Source organism: Zootoca vivipara, chromosome 8 (genome assembly GCF_963506605.1).
Source record: "Zootoca vivipara chromosome 8, rZooViv1.1, whole genome shotgun sequence".
Classification (NCBI taxonomy): domain Eukaryota; kingdom Metazoa; phylum Chordata; class Lepidosauria; order Squamata; family Lacertidae; genus Zootoca; species Zootoca vivipara.
This window is the reverse complement of record NC_083283.1, coordinates 75,236,123-75,258,516: the sequence shown is the minus strand read 5'-3', so window position 1 is coordinate 75,258,516 and position 22,394 is coordinate 75,236,123. Positions and strand designations below refer to the sequence as shown.

The window sequence follows — 22,394 nt, the reverse complement described above, 5'->3', positions numbered from 1 at the left end:
ACAAACAATGTCAGTTCCCCCCTCCAACTACTCTATGATGTGGTTGTTTTTTCTACTGAAAATTCTTCCTCCGGTTAAGAGTCGCCGTTGGAATGCAAGACATTCAGATTCTACATTAAGTGAAGCGTTCTGAAAAATGCGCTTCAATAATAATGATAATAAATCTCAACTTGTTATATGTCCGTAATTTGTTTCGGCTGCAAATGCAGCAAATTACAACTGGAGCTCTCAAAAATTGCCACTCCATAAATTAAGAAAAATCAATTTGAACCTTCTCCAAATGGAATGAAGACAAAAAATTATCTGGCTGGTGTCTCGCAGACTTGACCAAAACATTGCAGAATGTGGGCTCACACAATCCCTTTAAAGGAGGATAAAGGTATGCAAAATTCAGGGGAGGCAGAATAAACATGCCCCTTGACCTTCAGTACAACCAATCAAATGCAAATTGGCGGATATGCCATTCATAGAGCTTTATCCCCTTTCCACAGTGCAGGGCAAAGAAGAAGAAGAGGAGTTTGGACTTTATATCTCGCCTTTCACTCCCTTTAAGGAGTCTCAAAGCGGCTAACAATCTCCTTTTCCCTCCTCCCCCACAACAGACACCCTGTGAGGTGGGTGGGGCTGAGAGACTTCAGAGAAGCGTGACTAGCCCAAGGTCACCCAGCAGCTGCATGTGGAGGAGCGGGGAAGCGAACACGGTTCACCAGATTACGAGTCCACCGCTCTTAACCACTACAACATGCTGGCACCCTACAAAACAAATCAAAGCGTGCACACACACAGTCCAGACTGCATGCGATAGCAGATTCACAACTCGGTGCAGCTTCTTAGCAAATCCAAGTACAAAAAAATATGAAGAGTGTAGGAGAGAGTCTGTTTAGAACTGCAAACCAGAGGTATATTATGCCCCCAACCTCCACTGCCCTCTGAGGCCACTGTTTCCATCTTACCAAGGATCAATACCCCCCGATTGAAAATACTTGACGTACCTGCTTTCCCGCAAGAGGTTCAGGAGATCGTCCCTGAAAGTGTCCCTGTTTTTCTCCAGGATTCCTCTGACATCATATTGAACCTATTTGAAAAGAGGCAGAACAGGCTCAGCTATTAAAAAAAAGGAGGAGGAGGAAAAAGAAGCCCCTCTTATTAACAGCTTCTCACAGAGGGACCATTGTAAACAGCGGAGAAGAAACTGAATGCTTCAGTTAATTTGCAAGTGGCTGCAGGGCAAAACTGAAACGCTCTTTGGAAGAATTTCAACGCACATTAAGGAAAAAGGAAATTACCTCTCCGGCATAATGTTTCACTCCAAAGTTGTGAACAGCAACTCTTGGTTTCACATAAAAAGGATTGCTCTGTTTACAAAGGGGGAAACAAAAAAGAAAGATCAACTTTTAGGTTGAGTAACTGAAATATGGAAGGAGGTCTGAATAAGCTTGCTTATCAGAACTCACTGGAAGACCGGCTTCAGAAAAAGCCTGCTGTGTCTGTTTGGGTACTTAAGATTTTCTTACAGACACTGTGTGCAAAACCTCCATATATTATCTCACTCAATGAAGATCAGCACAATGCAGGTCCCAGAATTTTAACCAGAAACACCTTTGCAAAGTCAATAAACACTCTGAACAGGAGAAATTTTCCAACTACGTCTTTGAAGGTCTGCAGCACACACCACACATCTATCAAACAAATGAGAAATACATTACTTACCGCATGTTGGATGTGTAACTTTGCCAACAAGGTGCTGTCCGTAGCTTGGGGAAAATGGCTTTCTTCATTGATAAGTGCTAACAAACCAAGTTTCTGGGTAATTAAGACACAAGACAAAATAGTATCAGGCAGGTAGGTCACAAACGGTTTATATTTCTGTTTTCTTTTTTGTAATTTTTAAAAAAACCCTCTTTCAAATGGAGTAACACAGTGGCACTGGGGTTTTAGCTGCATAAATGGATTTGAATGGCATATTCCTCCAGGTGCCTGAAATGAAGCGTTGCCATCAAAAACAGCAGCCTCATAGCTCTTTTTTTTATAACATCTAGTGCAGAGGTGGCTAACCTGTGGCTAGCATTTGAAATTTTGCATTTTGAACCTGGCTATCGGCCACTTGCAACCCGGCGAAGATGCCTGGGCGCCAGGATGACACCCGACATCTCCACCACCTGGAGGTACATGCCTGGGGATCCTTGGATCTGGACTGCATTCACACACTAGCAACACACCCTGTAGAATTCTACCTGTTATATTTTATCTGCACAATCAGAATGACAAATATGACTTTCGAGCCGCCTGGCCCCCAGAGGACAACTAGGCATTCTGTTTTGCCGACTATAACCTTGGTTTAAGCAGCCGTTTGTGGCCCCTCAATATGCTGCGGAACTCCCACTCCCATTAGCCCTGGCCATTTGCTTAAAGTCAACGCGAAACGTATAAATTTAAAAGGATTGGGGGCTGGGATAGAAGAGGCGAGAACAAGCACCTTGAAGTCATCTACAGTTATTGGCAAGAGCTAAAGGACGTGAACAAGGCAAGAATCCTTAAATCAGATTGCAAATGCTGCCTTCCTACTCTTCTGCCATAACCCAGCTGGGAAGAGGATGGCAAAGCAGCAAGAGAGAAATGCTTGCTTCTATTCAATGCTGTGGCCACGCGAAGTATGTTGAAGTTCAAAATGAACAGCTATCGTATTACCAAAATCAACATTTTGGTGAACAGTTTCATCTTTGTAAACCACAAACCACAAAAAATGTTTATAGAAAGGAATACAGCTTCCCCCATTATTATAATTATATATTCCTCAAACTTCCAGATTTCCTTTAACAAAAAAACAAAACCAGCTATTGAGGCAGTGAATACCGTATTTTTCCGTGTACAAGCCAATGCCTCCTCTTTTTAAGTAAAAAATTGGAGGTAGTCTTATACACGGGTTTATACAGTAAATCTTCGGTGAATTGGCTGGGGAGGTGATGTGAGGCTGTGCCGAGGCATGGGGGATTGATTAGTTTCCCCCAAAAGCTGAACAACTTTAAAATACTGATTTATTAATTTTGGGCTTCTTAAAGGAGGGGTTGTCTTATACATGAGGTCGTGTTATACACGGAAAAATTTGTATAAACTCAATTCAAGATATTGTACGTCACACATTATTAAAAAAATCTTTACCTTTTCAATAAGATCCAAGCACTCCCCATTATCTGTCCAATTGATGTCTTCCCATGGGAGTCCTTCTCTAAGAGAGACCAAGAGGCACATTTTATTACAATTATCAGACACAAAGGTTTTTGGTCCACTTATTAGGAAAGGCGAATGGGAATCAGCTTGTTTCAAAATAATAGTGAAATGAACTGCATGATGGTCCGTAATACCTCTATGGAGCTGAGCATAAAAATAAAAATAAAAATGTAAAGGGCAGTAGTGGGGGTAGAGAAAAGCCTTTTGCAGTTCTTACCTGCTATATTCCAACTGCTCTAATGAAAAAATGTGCTTGTTGAAATACTCCTGAAGCTTTTCGTTTGCATAGTTAATATTGAACTGCTCAAAACGATTAACCTGGAAAGGAACAAAATATATTTAGGTAATAAAAACAATACATAAGGGCATAACTTTATTTCAATGCCAGTTTTCTACCATTAAAATCGCGCTCAAGAACATGGCTTAGAGCATGGAAAAAATACGTAACTACAATATAACAAAAATCACCGTAAACAATAAATAAAACATTCTAAAAATACACAACCAAACAATTTCCACATGAATCACGACAAGATCTAGAACAGGCATCCCCAAACTTCGCCCCCCCAGATGTTTTGGACTACAATTCCCATCATCCCTAGCTAACAGGACCAGTGGTCAGGGATGATGGGAATTGTGGTCTAAAACATCTGGGGGGTCAAATTTTGGGGGTGCCTGATCTAGAAGGAAGATACAAAAAACCAACAGCTACAACCCCCTGTAACAAAAAAATCCCCCAAACAACACCCCAGCCCCAACAACGCCCTTAGCAACAGGCAAGCCTTGTTAAGTTATGGAGGAATGAGCCAAACAGTGAACAAACAAACAAAGGATAAGCCAAGTGGAAACCTTTGGAACGTACCTCAAAATTTTCAAATCCAAAGATGTCCAAAATTCCAATGGACTTGAAGTCGTCTTTGCCTTTTATTCTGCTGTTGATTTTTTTAATAACCCAGGCAAAGCACTGGGAATAAAGTGCCATAGCTGCTGAATCTCTGTTCTCTATTGCCTGGAAAGAGGTAATGCAGAGCAGGTCAATTGTCACACACAAACAGATTTTTGACACAACGTCCTTTACGCAATACAGTGGTTTAAGTACACAATTGGTACCGGAAGTCTGTACTTAACCTAAAGCGTACTTAACCTGAAGCGAACTTTTTGAAAGTAATGGAAAGTGGATTAATCCGTTCCAGATGGGTCCGCGAAATACTTAAACTGAAAATACTCAAACCGAAGTGTACTTAAACCGAGGTATGACTGTATTACTCAAGGCATGGGGCAAACAGAAAAAAACAAGTGTACGGGAGCCCCTTCCGCCCCTCCTCCCAGCTCACTGTAAAGCCTTACCTTCCAAGTTCCGGACTGCAGAATCCAGGACCGGCAGCCATTTGACACCGGAAGTTACGTCGATGTAACTTCTGGTGTCGCTTTGCCCTTCTATGGGCACCAAAAATGGCCGCCACCGGCTTCGAAAATCGCTTGTACACATGTCAGGAAGTGCGCCGACACAACTTCCGGTGTCGCTCCGCCCATCTATGGGCACCAAAAATGGCCGCCGCCAACACCGGAAGTCACGTCTATGCACTTCCGGACATGCATAGATGCGACTTTTGAAGCTGGCGGCGGCCATTTTTGGTGCCCATAGAAGGGCAAATCAGAAAGAAAAAAAATGGCCGCCGGCAGGAGAAAATAACGGAGAAAAATGGGAGACAAAGTGATACAGGGGACCACCGGGAAAAGGTAAGTAAAAAAGGGGTTTTCCCGGGGAAAACGGGAGACTTGGCAGCTATGCTGTAAAGCAAGCAAAGGACGCTCTGCGCGGCTCTCGCTAGAAAAGATTTTTTTTTCTTGTTTTCCTCCTCTAAAAACTAGGTGCGCCTTATGGCCAGGTGCATCTTATGCAGCGAAAAATATGGTAAAATACCCCAAGAGTAACTTCGCTGTACCTGTTGTACACTGAGAGGTGTCAGAATTTCTTCTCCCCTGAGTATCATTGATCGTTGTGTCAATGCTTCTGTCAGCTGCGTTGAGTCCAGTCCAAGTAACTCTGCCGATCTACCCAGAGCTACAGCAACAGACAGAGATGATGAATGAAAGTTTTAAAACTAATAGAATTATGCACGGACAAACACAGCAACATCTCATGGGTTGGCAAGGAAAACCTAAGGCTCCCTGTGGGGCAAAGACAAAGCGATGGCCTAATAAGCAGTTCATAATTCACAGATGTCTATTTCCCTTCAACTGACTGCGCATATTAACTCACATCATTTTCCTTTCTAGGGAGAACGATCCAAATTTATTTTCAGAGCCGATCAATACCAATTATGAAAATTGGACTGGGGGCTTGACAAGGAGGTGATTTGCTGGCTTTAAATTGATTTTTTTTAAAAAAAGTCGCCTGAGGCAGTTCGATTTTTGAACCAAGAAGGCAGGATATAAATATTCCTAATAAATAACGCTATACCAAAGGAAGCAGCCATCTCTTTTTTTTCACCTGTTTTGAAGGACACCTGTGCGCCACCCGCGGTAATAAATTCAATGTTGCCTAGGTGCAAAACACCAGCAAGCAGCCTGAGAACATCTCGCACCTCTTCTGTGGTGAACTGCATCACTTCCATTGCAGTCTAGGGGAGGGAAAACAATAGGAGACCTTGAGATGAGACCTTGAGATGGTTAACACAACACATTCCCCCACCCCTCCATGTTGAATTCAGCGAAGGCCCTATGTCAGTAATACAGCTTCCATTCAGGCAACGGAATTTCCCCTGCTGCTCCTCCCGAAATCTGTTCTGGTTACGCCAATCCCCAGAGCAGTTGTGTGGTGGGGATCACAGGGGGAGGTGAGGGAGAGGAAGTTCAGTTGTACGAGTGAAAGTCAGTCTATTCATGCTATTACTTCACTGGATACCACCCGCAGGCAGGAGCTATTATTGCAATGGCAATTGTTGAGGAGAGTGAAAATGGCGGAACCCCTGGTTCCTCCACTGCACATAACCCATGCACAGGAAATCAGAGGCAAAAAATAAATAAAGGTTAAGTCCAGTCAAAGGCGACTATGGGGTTGTGGCGCTCATCTCGCTTTTCAGGCCGAGGGAGCTGGTGTTTGTCCACAGACAGCTTTCCGGGTCATGTGGCCAGCAGGACCAAACTGCTTCTGGCACAACGGACACTGTGACAGAAACCAGAGCGCACGGAAATGCCGTTTACCTTCCCGCCGCAACGCTACCTATTTTGAACTGCTAGGTTGGCAGGAGCTGGGACAGAGCAACAGGAGCTCACGGCTTTGCGGGGATTCGAGCCACCAACCTTCTGATCGGCCCAAGAGGCTCGGTGGTTTAGACCACAGCGCCACCAGCAGTGGGTATGACTCCGACAACCTGTAGTTTTGTCCCAGATGTTGCCACTGAAATAGGGTTGGGAAGATTTAGATCATTGTTTCCCAAACATGGGTCTCCCATCTGTTTTGGGGCTACAACTACCTTCACCCCTAGCTAGCAAGACCAGTGGTTAGGAATGATAGGAATTGTAGTCCAAAAACAGATGGAGACCCAAATTTAGGAAACAGTGATTTTAAAAACCCTCTGTCCTCTGAAGTGGTGCAGTTCAGGGAGGTTATGCTGTGCTTTTCTGGTGATGGTACACAGTGCACACAAGCACTCAAAATTCCCATGAGGGCTGTGAGGTTCCTTTACAGAACCTTGTCATTGTTAGCAGACAAACTAAACTTCAAAGTGACTGCCACGTCAAAAGAATTTGTGACGTTACTGGCCAATCCGTAAAGAACGGGCATGTCGAACTCACAATGACTTCTTTGAAGGATTCCTTGTCATTGATTGTCTTGTCCGCTACACATCCAGACTGGTTCAGGTAGTGATAGTTCTCTGGTACAGATAGGTAAAATGCATCTGGAAACAGGAAAACAGTTAATTCATAGTGTTGTATTTAAATTAAAGAAAAGTTGCTCAATAATAATATTATAATACCTTTATTGACAATGTACAACCTGTGCACAATGAAATTAAATGAGCCTCCCCCCAAACACTCAATCTCTAATCAAACAACACACCACTTCACAAGTCAATTTCGCTATGTTATTTTCTGTTCAACAGCCGAACAGCCCACGGATAGAAGCTATTTTTTAGCCTGTTGGTACGGCTGATTATACTTCTATATCTCCTGCCCAAGGGTAGAAGATTAAACAGGTGATGGCCTTGAGTCATCCCTGAGAATTTGTCTCGCTCTCCTAAAGCAACGATCCCTTGCGATGTCATCTAGTGGGCTCAGGGGACAGCCCATTATATCATGTGCTGTGTTCACCACCCTCTGCAAAGACTTTCTGTCCATGGCTGTCAAGCCAATGTACCATCACTCTGATACAATATGAGCACACAATAAAGCACACAAGGGAAGAAACACCAAATAATACTCTCCATTATGTGCAATGTTTCTCGATGATAGGTCAACATAAAGAGGTAATTTTAGGTGGCAACAGCAGCTACCCAAAAGTGATGCTTGCGTCACCAAATGCATTCCTCAAGAATAAAATTTCACAATGCTCTGTGCGAAATTCTCCGGCTTAGTCTCGGGGAATTTCCGGCGGCAGTGTGTATCACAAAACAACCCCTTTGTGTGCCATTCCTGTGTTGATTTGACACACAGGTAGACTGCTGTGTGTGTGTGTGTGTGTGTGTGTGTGTGTGTGTGTGCACTTTGAGAATAGAGACTGGAGGCAGATAGAGATACAGAAGGAGAATGCAAAAGGTGATTCCATGTCTGGGATGAAGGGGATTGCATAATGTTTGTTGCAACTGCAATGCTGTGAACTGCCCTGAGATCTTTTGATGAAGGGAAATTTATAAATTTAATAAATAAAATAAATAATGCATATCAGGATGGTGGCTAAGTCAAAGTTGGCACCTTTCTTTCTTTCTTTTTTGGATTTTTTTTTTTTTGGTTTTTCAAATTAAAATTTTACAGAGATACAGTGGTACCTCAGTTGTTGAGCGTAACCCATTCTGGAAGACCGTTCGACTTCTGAAACGTTTGACAACTAGGGTGCAATGGGCAGTCGGCAAATTCCCCATGCCTCGGAAGTCGTTCAGTTCCTGAGGCATGTTTGAAAACGGAAGCATTCACTTCCAGGTTTTTGGCGTTTGGCTTCCAAAACGCTTAAAAATCCGAGGTTCCACTGCATATCGAATATAAATCATAAAAACAAGATTCCAAGGAATCTCCTGGACTTCCATCCTCCCCTTTGTGGGTCCTAATATTAATCATTTCCTTCCGCATAGTTTATGATACTCCAAATCCTTTGCCTCTTCCATTATGTCCAGAATTCAATCTTAAAAACTACAAGTGATCTTCCTTTCAATCCTACTAACGCTTTTAACTGTTTACAATGGTATTTAAGATAAGTATTCCCCCCATTCCTTATCTTCCTGATTTCTGACTCTTCCGGTCAATTTAGCCATTTCAGCATAGTCCATTAACTTCATCTGCCATTCTTCTCTGGTAGGAACTTCTTCAAAGTTAGTACCTCTTCAATGTGGTACTAGGTTTACCAAAACAAACCCAACAGGTCTTACTCAGATTAGACAATTAGGTTCAGACTATACAACCTAGTTCTTAGAGCAGATTGTGCCCAATTGGCTGGTTCACACATAAGTATAGACTTAGGGAGGAAGTGGGATTTGGAGAGACTTTTGATATGATGAAGAAGAGTAGAAGAAGAGCTTGGATTTGATATCCCGCTTTATCACTACCCGAAGGAGTCTCAAAGCGGCTAACAATCTCCTTTCCCTTCCTCCCCCACAACAGACACTCTGTGAGGTGGGTGGGGCTGAGAGACTTCAGAGAAGTGTGACTAGCCCAAGGTCACCCAGCAGCTGCATGTGGAGGAGCGGAGACACGAACCCGGTTCCTCAGATTACGAGTCCACCACTCTTAACCACTACACCACACTGGGTCTCCAGTGTGGTGAGAGAGGGTGGGATGTATCACAATTACCACCTATCTTTGTTAGGCAATCATTCTCTCTATATATAACATAATGCAACATAGCACTCTTTAATTATTTTCTTAGGTCATACATTTTTAAAAATACTAGGATCGTAAAATGCTGGTGGTAGGAATCTTGGGGAAAATCTCTGTCCAAGGGGCACTGTAAACCATTATTCAAGCAGAAGACTGCCTCTCACCTTTCTTTTCTCCCTCAATCCCCGCCAGCAGGGCATAGAATATGTGATAATTTCTCTCTCCTGGATTTTGCCTTACTACTCGATTCTACAAGAGAAAACATATTTAGAGATCTGTTCGGCAGGAAGGTGAGATTCTCAGCGCGATCCTTTACACTGAAAGAAATAAAAATGCTGACTTACCTTCTCTAATAAATCTTCAGCAGGCAGCAGGTAGGAAAGTCAAGGAACAGAATGTTTCATTTGACCGTGCGAGGAGGTTGGGGTGAACTGAAGGTTATATATAATATGGTAAAGCATAGTAAAGCATAGTTCGTGGTTTGCCCTGACCATGGAAATCACTCTAGAGCAAGCAATTCCTGGCTTAGTGTTACATCTCAACCAGAGAACTAAGGTTTGTTTCACTCACACAAACCATGGTCAGTAACAGTCTTTAGAAACAAAATTCTTTCACTGCAGAATTTCAGGATGATCTAAAAAACACATAGGTTTTCTACTAAGCATATGAACTGGTTTTTATAGATTTTTGCATTCTAACTTGGAATGTGTATCGAAAGAGAGGCAACATCTTCTTTGCTTGTTGTATAAAAATGCACAGTGTTGTCATACTGTAAATATTAGGGCAATCACAGAGTACAAAGGATACAATCTACAATTTTTCCTCCCTGAATGTTGCCTTTTTGACAGAAATTCAACTGAATGAATTTCCCAAAGCGACTTGAGTTGTTGTTGTAAACAGTCTTTGCGTTGCCGAAAGCTTCCATAATTGGGCTGTGGGGGGAAATAAAAACAGATAACAAATGTACTAGCTGTTTGAGTAAGAATAAAACATTGCTTACCAGAACTTTGATTTTTTAAAAAGTATGTCCAGTGTAAAGTACTGCCAACTAACTCCTTAATCTTTAACTTTTGTCTCCTAGACAATGCACTTTCATTCCACAGATAGGGGGAACTGCATGTCTGAATGTTCCCACCATGGGAAAAAAATCCCTCCACACAGAAAACAAAGAGGCTGACTAGAACCCTTTTTCTTTGACATCTAATCTGCTTGCTTTGTTTAGTGTGAGAGCAGATTTAAATATGGGGAAGCATTTAATCAAGCTATCTCGGAGCTGCAAATGGAATATTCGAGAAACAGTTTAAGCCTGTGCAGCTAGACCTAAGGGTAAAACCATGGGCAAAACCACAAAACTAAGTGTGCCAAGATACCCTGTTATTAATCAAGGTATCCATCTGAGGCAATCTCCAATCTGTGCTTCTGTAACTCTTGATAATGTATTTCCATACCCTCAGGTTTTATTTCCACATCCTCAGCATATTTTCCATTGTTGTTCAATCCTTGCTCCCTAGTGCAGATCAACTGGTGAGTGCTCAGTGGCCCATTCTGTTGTCCTTAACTGCCTTTCCTTAGTCTTCTCTTTATCATTACATTTTTTAAAATTATTATTATTATTATTATTATTATTATTATTATTATTATTATTACAAAGTAATAAATAGGAATAAATATGTGCACCCCACCCCCGAGACCATTCCATTGTAACAATCCAACCTCCCAAAATCTTGCGATGGTTTGACCCTTTTCCATTTTAACAGTACAGTGGTACCTCTACTTACGAATAACTCTACTTACAAATGGAGCTCCGTCCGCCATCTTGGATGTGGTTTAGATAGGACTTTTTCTATTTACGAATTTTTAGATAGGGTTGCTTCGACTTACGATTTTTTTCTCCCAATGCATTCCTATGGGATTCAACTTGCAATTTTTTTTGACTTACGAATGTGCGTTCAGAACACATTAAATTTGTAAGTAGAGGTACCACTGTACAAATTCAACAAACACCCTCCATATCTCCCAAAAATCATTTCTCCTGCATATTCCCCGTCTTACCTTAATGGCACATGTTAATTTATCATTAATAGCTATATCCCACACCTCTTTATACCATTCTTCCTTTTTCTATTCTGCTTGCCCCTTCCACTTCCTGGCTATCATAATTTGTCCAGCTGTCAATAAATTTGTGAGCAAGTAGTCTTCTCTTTTCACCTCCCTTCTCTCCACTTTTGTCCATCTGTCCTTCTCCCATCCCTCTTTTCCAATGTACCCCAAGCTCCTTTCAAATATGTCCTCAAGCTCACCAGCTCCTAGCCTGGCCTCCTACCAAAAGATCTACCATCATTACATTACATTCCCAATTCCCTTAAGCCATTCATTCGTTGACCCACCCACCCTAAATTTCCACATCCAGTAAGGACACCATATAAACAATTACACTTCAGTTAGACATATTTTAATGGCTCTGATGCAGTAAAACAGGGATGTCCAACAGGTCGATTGGGAGTGACCGGTCGATCCCCAGAAGGTTCTAGTCGATCTCTGTTTATCACGGGCTCCTTTTCCTTTTGCCCATGAGCACCTGGCCCTGCCCCCTCTCCCCTCCCTTCCCCTCCCCTTGAACGGAAGATGGAGTTTTAGCTGTGAGGCAGCCTGCTTCCACAGCGATATTTTGGTGAGCAGCTAATCCCCCTCCCCCTAAAATTTTGCCAGCCCCCCCAAAACAGAACTTTATTCCCTGAACCCCACTAAAAGGGAGCATTTCCCCTCTGTAAAAAAAGCTCAAAAACTTTGACCTGAACTCCAATAAAATGGGGGTAGATCACTTCCAGTTTTTAACTCTGTGAGTAGATCGCAGTCTCCTGGAAGTTGGCCACCCCTGCAGTAAAACATCTCCCCTGACTGTATTCATTTGTCCCCGTCCCTGCTAAGCTGGCCCCCAGGCAGAAAAGGCCTCAGAGCTATAATTACTCTAAACCAGTTATTATGAAATAGTCCAAGGATGCTGTAAAGAGATTCCCGCAGCATCCGTGTGACCTCTGTTGCACCCTTAACCTCTCTCTTTTGATATGCTCATTGATCTATGAAACCTGCAATTAGAATGCAGGCATTTTCAAAGGAAGACAACTTATTTAAGCTAGAGACGCACGCAGCAACATCAATGAATGAACCATTAATTATACACACGGGTAAATTATATGCACAACCAAACAACATCTGCTGAAAAATAATAAGACACCCCACAAAAAGGCAACAACAGGTTTCTCTCTTGCAATGATGCCTTACTCCAAAGAAACCCCAGCTCATGAGAAGGAAAGTGCTAGGATAGTGGCTCAGATTGCAAAAACAGGAGGGTTGCTAAGCACTGGGCAGGCTAAAAATAGGCTCAGTTGTTAGAATTCTGACTATAAAATATATATTTTTATGGAAGAAAAACAAACCTTACTTCCCTTTGAATTTTAAAGTGTTTGATGCATCCAAAAAGTGAAGGCATCTGCATTTGTATGATCACTTAAATGTACCACCATAGTTTAGAAAATGTTTGATCATCATCATCCTCATCCTCATCATTATTTATTATTTATACTACGTCCATCTGGCTGGGTTTCCCCAGCCACTCAAAGATGGGATGTGCTTGTTGGGTTGTTTCCCCATCCCTGATACTGCCGTAGTTTTGTTTTCTAACTGCTAAGTCAGGCATCCCCAAACTGCGGCCCTCCAGATGTTTTGGCCTACAACTCCCATGATCCCTAGCTAACAGGACCAATGGTCGGGGATGATGGGAACTGTAATCCAAAACATCTGGAGGGCCAAAGTTTGGGGATGCCTGTGCTAAGTAGACAGTGGTCAACCCCGAAATATCTTCCTTCCATGTATCTTCCCTACTGCCTGGAAGATAGGTGAGGCTATGAACACAGTACCTGCTCTCCAAAATTGCTTGTTCCACACTAGATGTTTTCTCTTTGCGAGAGAGTTCCAGCGAATGTTGGCTCACAGCGGACAAAAACTTGAGTATCAGCTTTGTGCTCTCTGTTTTGCCAGCGCCACTTTCACCGCTGGAAGACAAAAGGAAAACAAGACTCAAATTAGTTATCTGTACCGATGATCTCATACCTTGAAAAATTCAAGAAGACTTGTTGGACGTTTGTTGAAAAATGCTTTTTATGTCTGTGAGTGGCAGTAATTATGATTTCATTTTAAAAAAAATTAAAATGTGTGTTTTTTCTCTCTCTCTCTCTCTCTTTTTGTTAGCCATCGCAAGAGCGTATTGCTGGCTAGTGCACTGGGATATACATTTTAAATAAATATTGTTAGATGCAGTCTGAGAAATGGTAGGTAAGCAGAGCTCCTGAGAACTAAGATAAATCAATCTCTCATTTAATAGACTTTGCGCAGAGCCTGAAAACCGAGAAACCATATAAATCAGAGAACCAGTCTTTGCTACAACGGATTGTGATCACTGCAAACTGAGCTTCTTTGACTGAGAGTTGATGCTATTTATACTTACACCCCACCCATTAACAGTAGTTCTGTAAGGGGCAAATAAGAAATGACACTCAACAATCTAAGAATGCAACCCCCCAAGGTAAAAGTAGCTGGCGTCTAAACTATCAGTATCTAAATTACTACACCCCCTGCCCAATCCATGTGAGGAAAACCTGTATATTTTCATTGGAAAGCCAAACAACAGCTGATTGGTGTGTGTGTGTGTGTGTGTGTGTGTGTGTGTGTGTGTGTTTGTGTGTGTGTGTTGCAGTGGAAAGCAAGCATTAGAGATCCAGTCACATACATAATTTGGCCACAGATGCACTTGGAAATTGTATCTGCCATTTTGTCTGGTTTCTGATACGTGACAAGCACATTTTAAGGATGTTATCTCTAGCTTCCTTTTACTTCTCTTCCTCTATCAGCTTTCTCTGCTTTTTGCCATAATCTCTTAAGATACATGATGTACAGTCTAAATAATCATAATACAGTGGTACCTCGACTTACGAACGACTCGACAACCAAATTTTCCAACATACGAATGGGGCAAATGGCCGCGCGCTTATGGTTTTTTCGACATCCGAATGGAAACCGCGGTGGTTTTAGGTAGGGATTTTTCGACTTACGAATTTTTAGATGGGGTTGCTTCGACTTACGAATTCTTCCGTTTCCAATGCATTCCCATGGGAAATCGCGTTTCCAATGGCGCTTTTCGACTTAGGAATTTTTTGACCTACGAAGGTGCCTTCGGAACGGATTAAATTCGTAAGTCAAGGCACCACTGTATATTTTGAGGGGGGCAGGTCTGCACCCGATATTTCCACTTATTTACAAAGATAATTCCCACTCAAGCACTTCTGGAATCATGTGCTATGAGGGATCAAACGAGCAAAATCTCGAAAGCTACATAATCTCGAAAACAGCGACATGCCCTTTCGACCAATTCATCACATGCAATGCGACCAAAGCAGCACTCTCCAAACACACTTCGGTTCAATCCCTGGGCTCCATATCTCGCACAACGGGGAAGAGATAAGGCCAAAGAGTTCGCCAAATCCATCCTTTTATCTTGGTATGTCAGAACAAACCTCCCTGTGGGAAAAGTCTGATGCTTGTCCAAAGAGCAATTTGCTTTATGTTCCTCTTAAGGCTGAAGAAAGAGTCTTTGAGGCTTTCAGGAGACTGTTTAAAGGCAACGATACCATTATGAGATACATTTCACATTTTGGGCATAATCGCCTTGGACAAATCATTCCTTCCTGCAATGTCCCCCACAATCCTGGCTGCTTTTAAAAGGGGGGGAGAGAAATCAGTTTTTCTTTTAATCACATCCCATACTAGTCCATTACTAATAGTACTCAACATGCGCAGTTTCCAGGTTGCACCTGCTGTCGCTAGTGGCAACCAGACATTTAATTTTAGCAACCAGCGGGGAAAACCGCCGGCATACTCCGCCAGACCAAGAAACCACTGGCGGAAAATAACTCTTTTTCAAAATGGCGCCAGGCTGCACCTTCTGCTGGAATGCAGCTTGTGGGTTGGTAGCAGGCTGCTAGCCACACAAACTTGCTGCCTGCAGCTCCTCCTCTCTCTACAAACCTCTCCGACTTTGTCAGGTAGCCAGTATAAAAGAAAAACCACTCTTTTTGCCTCTGTGAGTCAAGAAAGAAGAGCTTTGCAGGGTTGCTGGAAATCATGGTTGGTTTGCAGAGCTCCGGCAAAATTTGTAGACCCCCCTACCTTAGCATTTCTATCACACTTTAGAAGATTCCTAAGCATCTCAAATGTCCTACCTCAGTTGCCCTTACAACAACCCTGTAAGGGAGGCCAAGGCTGCAGATGGGGGCTGAGGTGGAGAGAATATTCACTTCGTGACAGAGGCGCTTTGGTTTAAGCCAGCAAGTTCCTGGTTTGCAGCTCAGCCTCGCATTACTTACTATCTCAGTAAAATATAGACCTATCTCGGAAGTCGAATGGAATCTGTTCCGGAAGTCCGTTCGACTTCTGAAAAGTTCAGAAACCAAGGTGCAGCTTCTGAATGGTTCCCGATTGAGCAGGCGCACTGGAAATTTTAGTCGAAGCCACGCTGGACATTTGGCTTCCAATTTAAATAATTTTTAAAAACCAGAACACTCACTTCCGGTTTCCGATCATTCAGGAACAGAACATTCGACTCCCAAGGCATTCGGGAGCTGAGATACGACTGTATTGACTGTTTGAAGTTCACAGCAAATAATAATAATAATAATAATAATAATAATAATAATAATAATAATAATTGCCTGTACCCCAGCCATATGGCTTGGGTTGCCCCAGCCACTGTGTGGCTTCCAACAAAATATATCGGGACAAAACTAAACATCAAACATTAAACGCTTCTCTACACAGGACTGCCTTCAGATGTCCATGAAAGGTTATATAATTGTTTAACTCTTTGACATACGACGGGACGGTGTTCTGCCTGGTTCCTTGTAACTATCCTTCTTGCAGTGAGGGAATGGCCAGAAGGCCCTCAATGCTGAATCTCAGTGTCCAGGCTGAGTGATGGGGTAGAGACACTCCTTCTGGCACACAGGGCTACTAACCCTCTGCACAAGTTGAAGAAAACGCCTACAATTTAAAAGCATTCAGCCAATAACCCATTATATTTATATTGTCGCCAAAGGTCAGATAAAGAACTTGCTTGAGTCTGCACAAAACCCAAAGCAAAGCTGTAAATAATAAGGCAATCCGCTAGAGGGCACTTGCCTCCTTTAGAAACCATCCCCAAAATTATCGCTTTGCTTCTAGTGTTCATTACTTGCAGACCAGCAAGTTGCTGTACAAGGCATACCATACTAATGTAGGTGCCCTTCACCTCACATCACATACGGTCATGGGAAAAAGAAAGTGCAACCTCTCTGAATTCAATGGCTTCAATCTGAAGACATAATAACGATCATCTGTTCCTTAGCAGGTCTTAAAATTAGGTAAATACAACCTCAGAGGAACAGCAACACATGACATATTACACCGTGTCATGATTTATTTAACAGAAATAAAGCCAAAATTGAGAAATCATGTGTGGAAAAACTAAGCACACCCTTACTGCTTCCATAGGATTAACAGCCTAAGCAGCAGAAAAGTGCGTCTATTCGTTTCTTTTTTATATATTTTTTTAAATTAAATTTTCAGTTATACAATTTAAAATACTCAATTTTAACATCCTTGAAGCATCAATGACTTCCCTTCTTCTCTTTCCGGGGTTAATTTTGCATATCATAGATTCCCGCATATTTTACAAAAACCAAACCATTCAATATTCCATTAATACATCCCTCAAACCTTATTTATACTGTTGAATTTATCATAATGCTGCTAACATTTTCAGGTGTACACAATCCCCCCCCCCGGTATATTCAACAAACATTTTCCAATCTTCTCTAAATGTATGTTCTTCTTGTTCTCTTATTCTATAAGTTAAGTCTGCAAGCTGCTCATATTCTGTCAGCTCAGCTTGCCATTCTTCTTTAGTTGAGACCTTGCTCATTTTCTATTTTGGGGCTACCGGAACACGGGCCGCAGTTGTTGCATACATAAATAACCTTTTTGCTGGTCTGGGTCATTCAGGTGTGTTTTAGCACAATGCCAAGGAGGAAAGACAGCACGATGCTCTTAGAGAAGCGATTGCTGTGGCCCATGAAACTGGGGAAGGGTTCTAAGGCCATCTCCAGCCAATGTAAAGTCCATCATTCTACAGTGAGAAAGGTTATGCAAAAGTGGAAAACAGTCGAGACAGTTGCCAATCTTCCCAGGAATGGACGGCTCAGCAAATTCATCGCAATGCTCAGAGGAAATTGCAAAAGAAAAAAAAAACAGCCAAGAGTTCCAGCTCATGCTCTACAGGCCTCAGTTAGCATGTTAAATGTTAAAGTTCATGACTGTACAAATAGAAAAAGACAAGTATGGTTTGTTTGGAAAGCGTTGCCAGGAGAAAGCCTCTTCTCTCTAAAAAGAACGTGGCAGCACGGCTTAGGTTTGCAAAGTTGCATGTGAAAAAACCCCAAGACTTTTGGAACAATGTCCTTTGGACAGAGGAGACCCAAGTGGAGATGTCTGACACCTGGGAATTTCCGTCTGAGTTATCCCCAACAAAAAGGACTCTGGATTTTTTGGAAAAGTACTTTAAAACATTTTTTAAATTCATCATGAATTATTCCCCAAATACTCTTTTAGCCTTTTACAGGTCCACCACATACGATAGAACATATCCTCAATCTCATTACATCTCCAACACATTTCTATGATTCTATGTCCAAGAACCGGGTAACGTTGTTAATACTGGATATTGATCGACCACAACAAACCTCTTTAACTCACCTATTTCAAACACACTTGTTAATCCAACACACACACACACACACACACACACACCAGCACCTGCTCAACATCAATATCATCATAGCCTAAATTGGAGGTGAGAGTCACAAGAAAAAACCCACAAAGAAGAATCAAGGCAAGTCCAACATTTTACATTCCTAGGTTGACAACATCTTTTTTAAGCGACCCAGACAACTACGCACTTGGGACTTTTTCCAGCCGGGCCGACAATCTGCACAGTAATAATAAGAGTCAATTCCATTAGCAACTTAAAGAGGCTGGAATCTGTTTGACTGTAAGATGGAGAGCCAAGCATGCAACCCACAGCGAAATCAGCTCTGTCATTTATTGCTGGACACAGATGAAGGAACGCTGATACAAGTCCTACTGTATTTGGAATGAAACGTGTCGACGATAGCGTAACATAGCAGCTTTCATCAGCAGTCGCCAAAAAAGAAAAGGAAAAAAAAGTGACTAATGCTGAAAGGATTTCCTGCTTTCTCTGTGATGAGAAACCGCATGGCGTTTGACAGTTCCAGGCATCTTGTCCCACACCCATGTGTTTTTGGCAATAGCCCATCGCACTCCTGGCTATGCCTGTTCACTGTAGAAACTTGTTTACTGTTAATTTGTTTGATTCGATTGTTTTAAAAAAGACTTTTTCAGTACTGTGCCTACAAGTGGTTAGGTGACTCATGTCCCAGATCATAAGATGGGTGGATAAATATATGGATGAATGAATGGATGGAGATAGATGATATAGATGATATAGATAGATGATAGATAGATAGATAGATAGATAGATAGATAGATAGATAGATAGATAGATAGATAGATAGTAGATCCACAGTAGGTAGACGTCATGGATGCAGGTGGCACTGTGGTCTAAACCACTGAGCCTCTTGGACTTGCCAATCAGAAGGTCGGCAGTTCAACAGGGTGAGCTCCCGTTGCTCAGCCCCAGCTCCTGCCAACCTAGCAGTCCAAAAGCATGCCAGTGCAAGTAGATAAATAGGTACCACAGTGGCGGAAAGGTATACAGCGTTTCCATGCACTCTGGTTTCTGTCACGGTGTCCCGTTGCACCAGAAGCGGTTTAGTCATGCTGGCCACATGACCCGGAAATCTGTCTGTGGACAAATGCCGGATCCCTCAGCCTGAAAGCGAGATGAGCACAGCAACCCCATAGTCGCCTTTGACTGGACTTAACCGTCCAGGGGTCCTTTAGCTTTACCTAGATGTCATGGAGGGAGAAGACTGGGAGGAGAAGAGGGTGTCAGAAGCTGAAGCTAGAACAGGGCTTATTGAGCTGGACGAGTCTGTTACAGAGAGAAGTGCAGAATCGGAGGCAGGAGCAGATGAGAGGGAGGAGGAAGGTCAAGAGCAGGCATCCCCAAACTTTGGCCCTCCAGATGTTTTGGACTACAATTCCCATCTTCCCAGACGACTGGTCCTGTTAGCTAGGGATCATGGGAGTTGTAGGCCAAAACATCTGGAGGGCCACAGTTTGGGGGCGCCTGGTCAAGAGGGAAAGATGAGTCTGGCTGGTGAAGGGGCATAGGTGTCTCTCTGTCCTGCTGCAACAAGCTCCCCTCTCCCTGTCTCTCAGAACCAGAAGAGGGCTGAAACGAGTGAAGCAATGGCAGGCTGCACGCAGGCACAATCTTTGATCGCTTAGAAAAAGCCCTGGAGAGGGGACTAGGCAGGGACTTTCAGTCTCGGCAAGTGATGTTCATGGATCACCGTTGGGCCCTGGTGTGTGATCCAGAAAAGTGACCCTTATTTTATTTAGAGTGGGGGGGGCACACATAGAAAGTAGCAGATGGAGGGACCCCTCTGCACTCTCCGTCAGCTCAGCTGTGTCTGCCAAGGAGAATAGGCACAGAGGCCGGGATAAAAGGGATGGAAAGAAGGGTCACAAGAGGTTGAATAATTACCAGGGTAAAGGGTAAGGGAGTGGGAAGAGTGGAGGGTACTTCACCACCACCTTGGGGTTAGCTCTATGCATGTGGCAGGCTATCTGGGGGCTGATGGGATGGTCATTCACTCTCATTAACCCCATGTTTGGGGGAATCATACACATTAAAGGAGGAGGAACCTCATTAAGACAACTAAGATCTCAACTGAAGCCCTCGGTGCTGACTTCAGTGGAGGTGGTGAATCATCACCTTCAGTTGAACGGGTGAAGATATCCATGGAGAATGAGCTGCTTTGCTCATTTACGGTTGCCAGACTCAATAGAGGACAGGACTTCTGTGCCTTTAATTGCCCTGCTTTCTTTTGAGTCTGGAAACCTTAAAGAGAAACCGGCAGACCCTTTGTTTAATTTCCAAGCAAAGGGCCTGCTGGTTTCTCTTTAAGGTTTCCAGACTCAAAAGAGAGCAGGGCAATTAAAGGCACAGAAGTCCTGTCCTCTATTGAGTCTGGCAACCCTATGCTCATTAGGCCTGACACTCAACCAAATCTGTGGAGCTTGTGCTTTTGCTAATAAAGAGTTACGTCCAACTTTGAACTGTGTATTTACTGACCGGCATGCTTCCTGTGACAGTTATCATTAAAAAAATGGATGTTTACCGTGACACAACATTGACCCAATGTAGGGAAACAAGTGGCAGCCTGTCCAAGGGGCTTTCTGGAAGTCCTGTGATTCCAGAACACTGCCTTAAGGTCTCTTCCTGCTTTAGATTTTGTTCTTGGGTTGCCCTGCCCATGCTAACTGGTGTAAGCTGAGAATAGGAGCGATGCATTTGAAGCACTGCTTTCTCTTCAGCAAACTACATCAGGAAGCCGAAGACTGAAACTTTCCCAGTAGCTTCTTCCTCGCATTTCACTGACAAAAACAGCAAGTTAAGTGAGGGGGCAAACAATATTCAAACTCAAGCTTCAGTGCCCACATAAAGATAGCAAAAAAATGTTTGTTGAAATTATGTTAATGGTGGCAACTGCAAAGAGCGATCTTTGAAAGCGGTAGTGTGAGCTACCTCAGTGCATGAACGAAACAGGCCTTTTGGGAAAGGCCTGGTCTCTGTGTTTCAAGCAGTACTCTGGAAATGGCTTGCCTTCTCTCTTGTCAAAGGCGAGAGTGCTATTCTCCAAAAAAAGAAATGAAATTAATTGTAAAGCCAGCTGAGGCCCAGCGAAACTTCAACAACTTTTATGAGATGAATGTGAGCTTTAGTAATATCTGACTAATCACAGCTCCCGGCATGCGTACCCACAAATACATGTTTATGACCCTCAGCCATACACAAATTTCATACTAAGCGCTAAACTATCCATGAAGCATAATCACGTGGTTCAGCTCTTCCTGAGACTGTTTCCATTTCAGAGTTCACATGAAGAAATGGCATGATTCACTCCACCAGACCAAGCAAACAAAACTCCTCGCACCTAGAAAATTAGCACATTACGAAGAAAGCTGCATGGCTAGCCTTTTGACTAGCATGCTATCTTTCCATGTGCAGGAAATTTGTTTGCATGTGCATCCAGTCCGTTACTTGTAGTATGAAGTTATACAACATAGGAAAATTGCATTAAGCACATAATTGCATTAAATGTTCATTATTCCTCCTTGGAAGTGCTTTTCCAAAAAGAATTTTTGACATGTATAAAAGTGCAACTTTTCTGGGTGCATCTAGGCTTAGCACATAGCTGTGTGTGCTATCATATAATATTATTGGTACAGTGGTACCCCGCAAGACGAATGCCTCGTGCAATGAAAAACTCGCAAGACGAAAGCGTTTTGCGTGGCGCGAGGCGTCTCGCAAGACGAAGTTTCCTATGGCCACGCTTCGCAAGGCGAATAGGAACGCATTAATTAAATGGGTAGACCGGGTAAACCGGGTAAATGGTAAACCACACCCTGCAAGACGAAATTTTTGCTATACGAAGTGACTCGCGAAACGAAGTAATTTCGAGGTGCCCCTGTACTGGCATTACAAACAAATAAGAACAGTAATTCTCTGTCTAGCTGGCAGAATGGTATCCCGGCAGCTACCTGCTTGAACAAAAGGTACTAATCCCATCTTTCATGTCTCCAAAAGCACAATAAGATGAGCGGTGCAACATCAGCACCAATCAGCATTAATAAAGTCACAGAATGGCATCCCCCCCCCCCAAAAAAAAACCCCAATGAACATCAGGGCCAAAGTTGGAAACTATTTTATCCTCATTAAAGGAAAGCACTGTTGCGTTAAACAACAGACAAAACAACCAAGCTCCATTAAGCAGATTAAACCAGCCAACATGTTCAGGCGTTTTCAATATAGTTGCTGTTATTATTTATGGGCTTTC

General features: G+C 42.8%; 1 protein-coding gene across 1 annotated transcript in view; it reads right to left on the bottom strand.

Annotated features, from left to right (window-relative positions):
* MYO10 (myosin X) overlaps nucleotides 1–22,394 on the bottom strand; it is a 186,408-nt gene that overhangs the window by 57,199 nt on the left and 106,815 nt on the right. Inside the window, exons 5-17 of the mRNA XM_035125884.2 lie at nucleotides 13,179–13,313; nucleotides 10,069–10,193; nucleotides 9,606–9,619; nucleotides 9,426–9,510; nucleotides 7,030–7,133; nucleotides 5,723–5,852; nucleotides 5,175–5,293; nucleotides 4,091–4,237; nucleotides 3,446–3,546; nucleotides 3,160–3,226; nucleotides 1,711–1,803; nucleotides 1,287–1,355; nucleotides 993–1,075 (exon numbers count right to left, since the gene is read on the bottom strand). Coding sequence (XP_034981775.2) covers nucleotides 993–1,075; nucleotides 1,287–1,355; nucleotides 1,711–1,803; nucleotides 3,160–3,226; nucleotides 3,446–3,546; nucleotides 4,091–4,237; nucleotides 5,175–5,293; nucleotides 5,723–5,852; nucleotides 7,030–7,133; nucleotides 9,426–9,510; nucleotides 9,606–9,619; nucleotides 10,069–10,193; nucleotides 13,179–13,313 — 1,272 coding nt within the window. The remainder of the gene's footprint in view (nucleotides 1–992; nucleotides 1,076–1,286; nucleotides 1,356–1,710; nucleotides 1,804–3,159; nucleotides 3,227–3,445; nucleotides 3,547–4,090; nucleotides 4,238–5,174; nucleotides 5,294–5,722; nucleotides 5,853–7,029; nucleotides 7,134–9,425; nucleotides 9,511–9,605; nucleotides 9,620–10,068; nucleotides 10,194–13,178; nucleotides 13,314–22,394) is intronic.